Raw genomic sequence first — 14,328 nt, 5'->3', positions numbered from 1 at the left:
CAAAATTGTGCAAAATCAGGGGACGATATGGTGAAGGGTGAGAGATGCGGTGCCATTGCCGGCAGGTTCACACAATTGAAACGGCAACTCGCACCCTTTGTCCCCTATAATGTCTTCAGCTTTATAAGCAACTATCTGGCTTCACGCAGATCTAAAGTCAATTGCAAAGCACTGTATAATACAAAGGGACAATAAGATGACACATAGTATAATTCAGCATTACATACACTGTACACACAGAGAGGTACATGTTACAACATGTTCCCATCATTCCATTTCATTCAGTGTCCTTTATTAATATGGACATAATTTGCTACCCTGTTGAAAGCACTACATACATGATCAGACAAAACCTCTAAGATCAAAAAGATATAATCACACACAAAATAGACATTTCTCAAACGAAACGAGTGGACATCAACCAACACAAAAACAGTATGTTGCTCTGCTGATTTTTTATTTATTTATATATGTTACTTTTTCATGTAAACAGTTTTGTAGGCACACGGTAACGAAAGCTCTATAGCAACAAACACAATTAAACAACGTTTCGCTCCATTTCACATTGGCTTCAGTTACAAACTGTATAATAATTAAGGCAAACTGAGGAATGACGTGTGAATCCAGAGATGAAAATAACACGGGAAAAACCTTTTAAACACTATGTATCTGTGAATATCTGGCTAGCCTAAAATGGCCCCCGAAACTATCAGTAATACTATTTGTCACCAAGTGGGATGTCGATTATTCCCTCTGGTTTAGAATGAGATAGATAGATAGATAGATAGATAGATAGATAGATAGATAGATAGATAGATAGATAGATAGATAGATAGATAGATAGATAGATAGATAGATAGATAGGTTGATATAGATAGATAGATAGATAGATAGATAGATAGATAGATAGATAGATAGATAGATAGATAGATAGATAGATAGGTTGATATAGATAGATAGATAGATAGATAGATAGATAGATAGATAGATAGATAGATAGATAGATAGATAGATAGATAGATAGATAGATAGATAGATTTTGCAGGACAAGGTAGGTTAGCAACTTGTTAATGGTTGCTCGGATAATGAAATCTTGCTGTTAGCACAATCTGGCTCTGTTAGTTAGACACCTGGACATGCATATATATATTTTGGGTTTCCTGGGAAATCTGTTCCCCACCTGTGGCTGATGCTATCATTTCTATATGTGTCCCTGCCAGAGGAATAGAGATAAACTGTATTCCATACAACTATGCTATAGGTACTGTATAAATTATAATAATCTAGACAAGGGGTGGTAGGCATGAGAAGGATCCATGTTGTAGGGAAGGATGACAAGGAATGAAGATAGATAAAGGATGGGGAGGCATTAATCTGGCAGTAAACTGACAAAGGTAGACATCCTCCCTTGGCAAGGAGAAATGGAGGAAAAGGAATGATTAGGGTACAAAAGTCAGCATACTGAAGACAGCTCCCAGGAATTCATCAAGCAGGGGTGCACCATCCTTGCACAAACTGTATCTGATATGTTTGTTAGTTGTGGTGGATCTGGTGATGAGCCTGAGCTCACATTTCCACCCGGGCTCAGAGGCAAAGGGGCCTCCAAGTACTACACTGAATGTAGATTAATACTGCATGGCTTAAATATATAAGGAAACATGGGTGTACTCGCCCAATAATCTGTAACATGGCTAACTGGCTCTAGGGCAGGTAAGGAGTGCAATGGTCACTCATAGGAGTAAATGTATGAAGCAATGATAAGAGAAAATGAGCCAGTGAAGAAGTTGCTCATGGCAACCAATCAGTATTAAAGTAACATTTATAATTTGCATACTATAAAATTATACAGAGCAGTTGATTGGTTGCCATGGGCAGCTTCTCCACTGGCTCACTTCTCCACTCTTATCACTGCTTCATACATTTAGCCCAAAGTACTGTATATGTTGAAGCCGGTAACTAATCTATCTGTCTGTCTCAGGTTACACCTATGGGCTGGATTTGTAGACCTACAAATATGATATAATACAGCAACTGGAAAGACCACACATTGTCCAATTGTAAAAAAAAAAAAAAAAAGGAGTAGCTATTCAGTTCCTTATTTTATTTTTATTGGCAGCCATCTTGGAAATAGTGCACTTGTCGTGTGGTAAAATTTTTGGTATTTTCTAAGCTCAATTAAACTATTAATAATAAATTTGGTTTAGGGTTAGGCTCAGTGCCTCTTTACCCTACACATAACATAGCAGAGGCAGCCATTTTGTGGGGAGAACTATTTCATGGCAAAGAATACTATTAGTTCACTAGGAATCTGTTTCAGCACCAATATATGGCAGAAGCAAAGGGGAACTATTGTACATGTAACTGTTCAGAAAAGGCAATGCTGCAACCAATCAGGTGCTTACTTTCATTTTATAAAATGTGCTAGAACAATGTCAGCAACACCACCTTTCCTGTATAATTTGATATAGAACAGTTTTCAGATATGGAAAATTGATAGGTTACAGTCTTAATTCAGCTTTAAAATGGCTGCCTACAGAGGGTATGGTACAAGTACAATTACACATTATGGAGTTAGGAGTAAGAGCAAAAAAAGGGGCTATTTGCTCATGAAACAAACCATGTTGCAATGCAAGAAAACACCTCCTGGGCAACTTTGTTTTTACACTGAAATTTAGAATTAAGAGAACAAGTCCTTTCCCAACGATAAATCTCTCTGCACATTTTACATCCACCCTGCCTGCAGTTTAACATGGGTTTACCAAGGTGCAAAATGCTCAGTTTTTGCTCTTACTTCTAACTCTGAATAAGGTCCTAGTTTTGTTTCCGTGGAGCTACAAGTATAATACAGAATTTGGCCATAGAGTAGCTTTAGGCATCCATGACTTTTACAAACATTTACAAACGTTCTCTTAGACATCACAACTCTTTGAATACTAGCCTTTATCATATACAGGGGCATATTTATAAAACAGGTTCTGCGTGATATCCGCAAAATGTAAGTATCAACTGTACGTATCCACTGGAATAGGCCCTGATTTGCTAAACTCTGCCCAATTTGCCCAAACCCGCCCCAACCAATCCAGAAATGGCAACTTGTGGGCAAAACTCTCTAATCAGGACTGTCTGTCTAAAATCTGGACAAACGAGGGAGAATCATTTTCAACTTAAACACAAGTTCTCAAGTATGCCTAATGTCCACCCTGGCAGACCATACTGTGATTTGATTATAAATGTATCACAACAATTTTCTATAGTGCTAGTATAACAATAGCTAAGATAGCTTAAACGTAACATTTATGGGACTTGTACTGATAGACAAATGCCTGGTTTGTAAATCTTATTTTTAAACAACAGTTCATCTTACACAAATGATGAGGTAAACCTATTGGGTTTCATAATTTAACAATTAAAAGCTACTAGAAAAAGTTGTGACACCACAAGTAATAATTATAATAAAGCTGATATATATTTTTTCCAAATGAGGTATCTTCTCACCCGACTATACACATCAGTATAAAGAATGGCTGAATGTATCTTTGTGGAAATAACTTGAGTCTGAACACTGAAGTCAATGACACATACTCCAGGACTTGTTACTTCAAGGGATGGAATGAAAGTGTGACAAGGGATGGAATGAAGGTGCGACAAGGGATGGAATGAAGGTGTGACAAGGGATGGAATGAAGATGTGACAAGGGATGGAATGAAGGTGTGACAAGGGATGGAATAAAGATGTGACAAGGGATGGAATGAAGATGTGACAAGGGATGGAATGAAGGTGTGACAAGGGATGGAATGAAGGGATCAATAAAGGTGTAACAAGGGATGGAATGAAGGTGTGACAAGGGATGGAATGAAGGTGTGACAAGGGATGGAATGAAAATGTGATAAGGGATGGAATGAAAGTGTGACAAGGAACGGAATGAAGGTGTGACAAGCGATGGAATGAAGGGATGAATGAAGGTGTTACAAGGTATAGAATGAAGGCATGACAAGGGATGAAATGAAGGTTGTGACCAGGGATGGAATGAAGGTGTGACAAGGGATGGAATGAAGGTGTAACAAGGGATGGAATGAAGGCGTGACAAGGGATGGAATGAAGGTGTGACAAGGAATGGAATGAAGGTGTGACAAGGGATGGAGTGTAGGTTGTGACACAGATGGAATGATGGCATGACACGGGGTGGAATGACGGCGTGACACGGGGTGGAATGACGGCGTGATGCGGGATGAATGACAACGTGATGCGGGACAGAATAACCGTGTGACAAGGGATGGAATGAAGGTGGGACCAGGGATGAATGAAATGTGACAAGGGATGGACTAAAAATGTGATAAGGGATGGAATAAAGGAGAAACAGAGAATGGAATGACAGTGTGACATGGGATGAATGACGGTGTGACAGTCTAGTCCTCTAAATTGAGAGAATGGCATAAGGCTCCTTTAATGAGAAAAAACCTACTTGGCAATTCCTTGTGTCCCAGGCTTTTCTAGGGTTAGCTCTCTGTGGTAAAATGGTGAAGAGGATGACCATATGGCACAAATACAAAACATACTAATACTGAAAAAGGGTTGGCACTTCAGTTGAGGTGGCAGTCCTGCTCACTGGCAGCATTTAGTTAATAGTCCTGGCAGAGGCAACTGAGGCAGCCTTTCTCCCCTCAGCTGCTGGATAAGCCAGCATTGTATCTGTTTAATATTCTGTAATAAATACAGCAACATGAATGGTCCCATACTGATCACTGTTCTAAGCCCTCTGGTAGCAAAGAGGCTACGGGTCCATGTAGTAGATAATAATAATTTCCTGTGTGGCTTGATAAACTGTCACAGGCTAATCTCACTAAAGGCTGCCAAGTAGGCACTTACTGCCACATTATACACAACATTGTTCAACAGTTTATACAGTAGCTCAGCTCACTGCAGACAAATACAACACACACTGCACTACAGCAGGTTTGTTCACTGATGCACAGAATTGAGTTTATCAGTCATCAAAGCTTGTATCAGGTGCGGGGGCTATCACTGGATGAAAGGCATTCGTTCCTTGTTTTCGGTGTCCCCTTCGTGGTCCTCCTCTTCCTCTCCTGCCTCACTGGTTTCTGTACTGTCGTTGGCCATCTGCAGACAAATGAAAGCACTGTGAGCTGAGCTGGTGCAACCATCATGCTACCAAGTCCATTGCATGGGGCAGAAAAAATAAGATTTTACTCACCGGTAAATCTATTTCTCGTAGTCCGTAGTGGATGCTGGGACTCCGTAAGGACCATGGGGAATAGCGGCTCCGCAGGAGACTGGGCACAACTAAAGAAAGCTTTAGGACTACCTGGTGTGCACTGGCTCCTCCCACTATGACCCTTCTCCAGACCTCAGTTAGGATATTGTGCCCGGAAGAGCTGACACAACAAGGAAGGATTTTGAATCCCGGGTAAGACTCATACCAGCCACACCAATCACACCGTATAACTCGTGATACTATACCCAGTTAACAGTATGAAATATAACTGAGCCTCTCAACAGATGGCTCAACAATAACCCTTTAGTTAGGCAATAACTATAAACAAGTATTGCAGACAATCCGCACTTGGGATGGGCGCCCAGCATCCACTACGGACTACGAGAAATAGATTTACCGGTGAGTAAAATCTTATTTTCTCTAAAGTCCTAAGTGGATGCTGGGACTCCGTAAGGACCATGGGGATTATACCAAAGCTCCCAAACGGGCGGGAGAGTGCGGATGACTCTGCAGCACCGAATGAGCAAACTCTAGGTCCTCCTCAGCCAGGGTATCAAACTTGTAGACTCTTGCAAAAATGTTTGAACCCGACCAAGTAACAGCTCGGCAAATTTGTAAAGCCGAGACCCCTCGGGCAGCCGCCCAAGAAGAGCCCACTTTCCTCGTGGAATGGGCTTTTACAGATTTAGGGTGCGGCAGTCCAGCCGCAGAATGTGCAAGTTGAATCGTGCTACAGATCCAGCGAGCAATAGTCTGCTTAGAGGCAGGAGCACCCAGCTTGCTGGGTGCATACAGGATAAATAGCGAGTCAGTTTTCCGGACTCCAGCCGTCCTGGAAACATATACTTTTCAGGGCCCTGACTACGTCCAGTAACTTGGAATCCTCCAAGTCCTAAGTAGCCGCAGGCACCACAATAGGTTGGTTCACATGAAAAACTGATACCACCTTAGGAAGGAATTGGGAACGAGTCCTCAATTCCGCCTTATCCATATAAAAAATCAGATAAGGGCTTTTGCATGACAAAGCCGCCAATTCTGATACACGCCTGGCCGACGCCAAGGCCCACAGCATGACCACTTTCCACGTGAGGTATTGTAGCTCCACGGATTTAAGTGGCTCAACCCAATGCGACTTCAGGAAATCCAACACCACGTTGAGATCCCACGGTGCCACTGGAGGCACAAACGGGGGCTGACTATGCAGCACTCCCTTAACAAAAGTCTGAACTTCAGGCAGTGAAGCCAGTTCTATTTTGGAAGAAAATCGATAGAGCCGAAATCTGGACCTTAATGGAACCCAATTTTAGGCCCATAGTCACCTCTGACTGTAGGAAGTGCAGAAATCGACCTAGCTGAAATTCCTCGTTTGGGGCCTTCCTGGCCTCACAGCACGCAACATATTTCCGCCATATGCGGTGATAATGGTTTGCGTTCACTTCTTTCCTAGCTTTAATTAGCGTAGGGATAACTTCCTCCGGAATGCCCTTTTCCTTCAGGATCCGGCGTTCAACCGCCATGCCGTCAAACGCAGCCGCGGTACGTCTTGGAACAGACAGGCCCCCTGCTGCAGCAGGTCCTGTCTGAGAGGCAGAGGCCATGGGTCCTCTGAGATCATTTCTTGGAGTTCTGGGTACCAAGCTCTTCTTGGCCAATCCGGAACAATGAGTATAGTTCTTACTCCTCTCCTTCTTATTATTCTCATTACCCTGGGTAAGAGAGGCAGAGAAGGGAACACATACACCGACTGGTACACCCACGGTGTTACCAGAGCGTCCACAGCTATCGCCTGAGGGTCCCTTGACCTGGCGCAATATCTTTGTAGCTTTTTGTTGAGGAGGGACGCCATCATGTCCACCTGTGGCCTTTCCCAACGGTGTACAATCATTTGGAAGACTTCTGGATGAAGTCCCCACTCTCCCGGGTGGAGGTCGTGTCTGCTGAGAAAGTCTGCTTCTCAGTTGTCCACTCCGGGAATAAACACTGCTGACAGTGCTAACACATGATTTTCCGCCCATCGGAGAATCCTTGTGGCTTCTGCCATCGCCATCCTGCTTCTTGTGCCGCCCTGTCGGTTTACATGAGCGACCGCCGTGATGTTGTCTGACTGGATCAGCACCGGCCGGTGTTGAAGCAGGGGTCTAGCCTGACTTAGGGCATTGTAAATGGCCCTTAGTTCCAGAATATTTATGTCTTGGGAAGTCTCCTGACTTTTCCATAGTCCTTGGAAGTTTCTTCCCTGAGTGACTGCCCCCCAGCCTCGAAGGCTGGCATCCGTGGTCACCAGGACCCAGTCCTGTATGCCAAATCTGCGGCCCCCTAGAAGATGAGCACTCTGCAGCCACCACAACAGCGACACCCTGGCCCTTGGAGACAGGGTTATCCGCTGATGCATCTGAAGATGCGACCCGGACCACTTGTCCAACAGATCCCACTGGAAGATCCTTGCATGGGACCTGGCGAATGGAATTTCTTCGTAAGAAGCTACCATCTTTCCCAGGGCTCGCGTGCATTGATGCACCGACACCTGTATTTGTATTAGGAGGTCTCTGTCTAGAGACGACAACTCCTTGGACTTCTCCTCCGGGAGAAACCCTTTTTATCCTGTTCTGTGTCCAGAACCATACCCAGGAACAGTAGACGCGTCGTAGGAACCAGCTGCGACTTTGGAATATTCAGAATTCAGCCGTGCTGTTGTAGCACTTCCCGAGATAGTGCTACTCCGACGAACAACTGCTCCCTGGACCTCGCCTTTATAAGGAGATCGTCCAAGTACGGGATAATTATTTCAGCCATTACCTTGGTAAATACCCTCGGTGCCGGGGACAGACCAACGGCAACGTCTGGAATTGGTAATGACAATCCTGTACCACAATTTTGAGGTACTCCTGGTGAAGAGGGTAAATAGGGACATGCAGGTAAGCATCCTTGATGTCCAGTGATACCATGAAATTCTCCAGGCTTGCAATAATCGCCCTGAGCGATTCCATTTTGAACTTGAACCTTCGTATATAAGTGTTCAAGGATTTCAATTTTAGAATGGGTCTCACCGAACCGTCTGGTTTCGGTACCACAACATTTTGGAATAGTAACCCCGGCCTTGTTGAAGGAGGGGTACCTTGATTTCACCTGCTGGAAGTACAGCTTGTGAATTGCCGCCAGTACTACCTCCCTTTCTCCGAGGGCAGCAGGCAAGGCTGATGTGAGGTAACGGCGAGGGGGAGTCGCCTCGAACTCCAGCCTGTATCCCTGTGATACTACTTGCAGAACCTAGGGATCCACCTGTGGGCAAGCCCACTGGTCCCTGAAGTTCCCGAGACGCGCCCCCACCGCACCTGTCTCCACCTGTGGAGCCCCAGCGTCATGCGGTGGACTCAGAGGAAGCGGGGGAAGATTTTTGATCCTGGGAACTGGCTGTCTGGTGCAGCTTTTTCCTTCTTCCCTTGTCTCTGTGCAGAAAGGAAGCGCCTTTGACCCGCTTGCTTTTCTGAAGCCGAAAGGACTGTACCTGAAAATACGGTGCTTTCTTAGGCTGTGAGGAAACCTGAGGTAAAAAAAATTGCTGTGGATACGAGGTCCCAGAGACCATCCCCAAACAATTCCTCACCCTTATAAGGCAGAATCTCCATGTGCCTTTTAAAGGCAGCATCACCTGTCCACTGCCGGGTCTCTAATACCCTCCTGGCAGAATGGACATTGCATTAATTCTGGATGCCAGCCGGCAAATATCCCTCTGTGCATCCTTCATATATAAGACGACGTCTTTAATATGCTCTATGTTAGCAAAATATTATCCCTGTCTAGGGTATTAATATTATCTGACAGGGTATCAGACCACGCTGCAGCAGCACTATTTATGCTGAGGCAATTGCAGGTCTCAGTATAGTACCTGAGTGTGTATATACAGACTTCAGGATAGCCTCCTGCTTTTTATCAGCAGGCTCCTTCAAAGTGGCCGTATCCTAAGACGGCAGTGCCACCTTTTTTGACAAACGTGTGAGCGCCTTATCCACCCTAGGGGATATCTCCCAACGTGACCTATCCTCTGGCGGGAAAGGGTACGCCAGCAGTAACTTTTTAGAAATTACCAGTTTCTTATCGGGGGAACCCACGCTTCTTTACACACTTCATTCACTCATCTGATGGGGGAACAAAACACTGGCTGCTTTTTCTCCCCAAAAATAAAACCCCTTTTATGTGGTACTTGGGTTCATGTCAGAAATGTGTAACACATTTTTCATTGCCGAGATCATGCAACGGATGTTCCTAGTGGATTGTGTATATGTCTCAACCTCGTCGACACTGGAGTCAGACTCCGTGTCGACATCTGTGTCTGCCATCTGAGGTAACGGGCGTTTTTTGAGCCCCTGATGGCCTTTGAGACGCCTGGGCAGGCGCGGGCTGAGAAGCCGGCTGTCCCACAGCTGTTACGTCATCCAGCCTTTTATGTAAGGAGTTGACATTGTCGGTTAATACCTTCCACCTATCCATCCACTCTGGTGTCGGCCCCACAGGGGGCGACATCCCATTTATCGGCCTCTGCTCCGCCTCCACGTAACCTTCCTCATCCAACATGTCGACACAGCCGTACCGACACACCGCACACACACAGGGAATGCTCTGACTGAGGACAGGACCCCACAAAGTCCTTTGGGGAGACAGAGAGAGAGTATGCCAGCACACACCAGAGCGCTATATAATGCAGGGATTAACACTATAACTGAGTAATTTTTCCCCCAATAGCTGCTTGTATACACATATTGCGCCTAAATTTAGTGCCCCCCCTCTCTTTTTAACCCTTTGAGCCTGAAAACTACAGGGGAGAGCCTGGGGAGCTGTCTTCCAGCTGCACTGTGAAGAAAAAATGGCGCCAGTGTGCTGAGGGAGATAGCCCCGCCCCTTTTTCGGCTGACTTTTCTCCCGCTTTTTTCATGGATTCTGGCAGGGGTAATTTATCACATATATAGCCCTGGGACTATATATTGTGATGATTTGCCAGCCAAGGTGTATTATATTGCCCTCAGGGCGCCCCCCTCCAGCGCCCTGCACCCATCAGTGACCGGAGTGTGAGGTGTGCATGAGGAGCAATGGCGCACAGCTGCAGTGCTGTGCGCTACCTTGTTGAAGACAGAAGTCTTCTGCCGCCGATTTTCCGGAACACTTCTTGCTTCTGGCTCTGTAAGGGGGCCGGCGGCGCGGCTCCGGGACCGAACATCGAGGTCGGGTCCTGTGGTCGATCCCTCTGGAGCTAATGGTGTCCAGTAACCTAAGAAGCCCAAGCTACCACCAGTTAGGTAGGTTCGCTTCTTCTCCCCTTAGTCCCTCGCTGCAGTGAGTCTGTTGCCAGCAGATCTCACTGTAAAATAAAAAACCTAAAATATACTTTCTTTCTAGGAGCTCAGGAGAGCCCCTAGTGTGCATCCAGCTCAGCCGGGCACAAGATTCTAACTGAGGTCTGGAGGAGGGTCATAGTGGGAGGAGCCAGTGCACACCAGGTAGTCCTAAAGCTTTCTTTAGTTGTGCCCAGTCTCCTGCGGAGCCGCTATTCCCCATGGTCCTTACAGAGTCCCAGCATCCACTTAGGACGTCAGAGAAATCTGAAGGAGTGAGAAATCTTATGTAATCTGCTAACTATAGGCTATGTGACATTTAAGGGAAGATCATCTCCACCAGGAGGTGCATAGCTAAGAAGTGCACTCAGTATTTCAACCAATTACTTTTCAATACTTGTCCTTCCCCTCCAGAGCTATGATCCGCAATGGCATCTTTCACTGGTATAGAGCATGGGGTGCAGTTATTACCATGAGAGCATGTTTCTCAAAATTTCAGACTCATAAGGGTGTGGCTCCACCACAATGATGGCAATAGGTTAACCTTTAACCATCTTCCTCTCTAAACAGTCATTCTTTGCAGCACTACTGTTCACTACTGATCTCCCATTTTTCCCACTGCTGGACAGACATAACCCCGGCCAGGCAGGTGGAACTTGGCAAATATGCTCTGGCCCCCTCCTCCTCCGCCCTACAGGGACAAGCTGTGGGTGACAGCAGGAGAGGCTGTGCGTGACAGTAGTAAGTGGTGACTGAAGAGTCAGAGGGTAATTGGTAGAGGGTGGATGGAAGTGGCATATAGGGAGAGGCTGTAGGTGGTTTGCGGAGGCAGTGAGTGGCATGTGAAGGCAGGAGGTGACTGGGAGATAGTTGGTGCTAAGTGATTGCAGAGGGTGACAGGAGATAGTGGGTGATTGGGGAAGGCATAAGATGACAGGGAGAGGCAGTGGGTGACAAGGAACGGAGGAGGGTGATGTGGGGAGGTAGAGAGTGATGGGGAAAGGCTAAGGGTGACAGTGAGATAGCAGATGGCGGGGAAAGGCAGAGGGTGACAGGGAGATAGTGAATGATGGGAAGAGGCAGTGAGTGACAGGGAAGGCAGAGGGTGATGGGCAAAGACAGAGAGTGAAAGGGAGATAGTGGGTGACAGAAGGTGACTGGCATAGTTGGTGATGGAGAAAGGAAGAATGTGACGGAGAGGCAGTGAGTGATGGAGGAAGGCAGAGGGTGACAGGGAGAAGCAGAGGGTGACAGGGAGATAGTGGGTAATGAAGAAAGGCAGAGGTTGACCGGGGAAGGCAGGGGATGATGAGGGAAGGTAGAGGTTGGTTGGGAAAGGCAGAGGGTGACAGGGAGATAGTGGGTGACAGGGAGGTAGTGGGTGATGGGTAGAGACAGAGAATGACAGGGGAAAGCAGAGGGTGACAGGAAGATAGTGGGTGATGGGGAAGGCAGAGGTTGACAGGGAGATAGTCGGTAATGAAGAAAGGCAGAGGGTGACGGGGGAAGGCAGAGGATGATGAGGGAAGGTAGAGGTTGACCAGGAAAGGCAGAGGGTAACAAGGAGATAGTGGGTGAAATGGTAGTGGGTGATGGGTAGAGGCAGAGGATCACAGGGTAAAGCAGAGGCTGACAGGAAGATAGTGGGTGAAGGGGAAGGCAGAGGGTGACAAGGAGAGGCAAAGGGTGACAGAGAAATAGTGGGTGATGGGAAGAGGCAGAAGGTGATGGAGATACTGTAGTGTGTGACCAAGGAAGGTAGAGGATGACAGAAAGATACTGTAGTGGGTGACAGGGAGTACTGTAGTGGGTGACGGGGAGAGGCAGAGGGTGACAGGGAGACAGTGGGTGATGGGGAGAGGCAATGGAAGATGGGGGAAGGCAAAGGGAGACAGGGAGATAGTGGGTGATGGAGAGAGGCAGAGGGTGACAGGGAATTAGTTAGAGACATGTAGATAGTGGGTGACGGGGGAAGGCAGAGGGTGCCAAGGATATAGTGGGTGTAACCAGGAAATGTTGGGTGACAGGGAAAGGCAGTGGGTGACTGGGGAAGGTAGAGGGTGATGAGGAATGCAGAGACTGACGAAGATAGTGGGTGATAAAAAATGCATGGGGTGACAGAGAGGTAGTGGGTGATGGGGAGAGGCAGCAGGTGATGGGGAAAGCAGAGGGTGACAGGTGGATATTGGGTGACGGGGGAAGGCAGAGGGGTTGACAGGGAGATAGTGGATGATGAGTACAAGCAGCGGCTGTCAGGGGATGGCAGAGACTGACAGGGAAGGCAGAGAGTGACAGTGATGAGTGGGTGATGGGAGTGGCATAAGTGTTGACAGGGAGATAGTGGGTGATGGGGAGGCAGTGGATGACAGCTGTGAGGTGGCTGCAGGCAGAGACACTCATAGGGTTATGTACTGCTGGGTCCAGGGCCCACGTCAGAGCAGAGTAGCTGGCTTGGCTGGCTCAAGCAGTGAGATGGGCTGGCACTACAGGAAAGGCAGAATGCTCCTCCTATCCACCCTGAAGGGATAGAGACATCACTGCCTCTCAACCAGTCTGTCCCAGTCACTCAGGAGGCAGAGAGGAGGAGCCAGGGAAAGATGAGGTGGGAAGCCCCTCCCCTCTGGCTGAACCACATCCTCTCAGTCACGTCCCATAGAGCGGCGGAATACTAATGAGTCAGTTTGACTCATTGGTATTGCCTCCGGCTGCGGGCCCCTTAATAACGGTGTGCCCAGGTGAAATGCTCCAGCGCTAGCCCTGCCACTGCGGGTAGGGCAGAGCCATAATTTCGGGACTGTCCCACCAAAATCAGGCCAGTTGAGATGTATGTGTAAGTTGGACTACTTAGCATACAATTCACCCCAACAGAAAGGAGCATCTCCTGGACCTAGTTAAAAAGTGTGGACCCCTTAGGCTTCCTATAACTTCTAGATTATAAAATATTCTTGTCAAAATATTGCATTCGTATTTTTCCATTGTGATAATACAATTAGCTTCTTTAAATGTACTGGCAGGGAAACCTCTACAAGGTCTAAGATGTAATATCACACCTCCGAGTGAGGGTTGTCCCGCGGTTCAACACATTTGTCCCGATTCAGATCAGTTGTGAGATATAACTCCCTGATGGGTGCCTCTTTAAGACCATATCAATGGCAACTGTGCGTAGCAATGAATGGTGTGCTTTTAGGAGAGGGGATTGGGGCTGGGACATCGCCATGCCACTTTCGCTTACAAATCGTGACGATTTGGGTCAATCAAGACTTGAAAGGTGTGTATTACTGAGAACCATTTTAAAGGTGTTATTATATTATATTGCAAGAACGCCACTTTGCTTAATGGCAGAATGACAATAAAATCATTTATAATCCAAACAGAAACTACAGTGAAGGAGGCTGCTGGAGAAGAAAGCATACTTTAGCCTGCCCATATGGGACAGATGGTGGATACAGCGCAGTGGCAACATCCCGAATCGACAACGCTCAGATATATTCCTGGCTGGATATTATTTGTAAACACAAATCCTGAGTTTAATTGGTAAAATGTTGTTTTGTTTGCACACTGTAATAGTGTTTGGTAAAATCAAAGTACATATCAACTGTATCAGTCTGGGTTAACTCAACGGCTTCAAGATAATTATTAATTTATTATGTAACATTGCACACTGAATAAACTATTAGTGGTCTGTAATATTTTGCTGTTGTACTGGAGGAGTGTGTTACAATTTATTCACAATTGGGGACATTCATGTAAATTGTAGCACAGCAGAAA

At 46.4% G+C, this 14,328-nt stretch overlaps 1 protein-coding gene and 1 long non-coding RNA gene across 4 annotated transcripts in view; one reads left to right on the top strand and one right to left on the bottom strand.

The window, feature by feature from the left end:
• Positions 1 to 440: 440 nt before the first annotated feature.
• VAT1L (vesicle amine transport 1 like) overlaps positions 441 to 14,328 on the bottom strand; it is a 213,214-nt gene continuing 199,326 nt past the window's right edge. For all 3 annotated transcript variants that reach the window (XM_063945386.1, XM_063945385.1, XM_063945387.1), the window contains exon 9: positions 441 to 5,118. In XM_063945386.1, coding sequence (XP_063801456.1) covers positions 5,020 to 5,118 — 99 coding nt within the window. In that variant the 3' untranslated portion in view covers positions 441 to 5,019. The remainder of the gene's footprint in view (positions 5,119 to 14,328) is intronic.
• LOC134969436 (uncharacterized) overlaps positions 13,939 to 14,328 on the top strand; it is a 102,787-nt gene continuing 102,397 nt past the window's right edge. Inside the window, exon 1 of the long non-coding RNA XR_010189481.1 lies at positions 13,939 to 14,094. This is a non-coding gene — a long non-coding RNA (uncharacterized LOC134969436). The remainder of the gene's footprint in view (positions 14,095 to 14,328) is intronic.

Source organism: Pseudophryne corroboree, chromosome 11 (genome assembly GCF_028390025.1).
Source record: "Pseudophryne corroboree isolate aPseCor3 chromosome 11, aPseCor3.hap2, whole genome shotgun sequence".
NCBI lineage: Eukaryota > Metazoa > Chordata > Amphibia > Anura > Myobatrachidae > Pseudophryne > Pseudophryne corroboree.
This window is presented reverse-complemented; position numbering and strand designations above follow the sequence as displayed.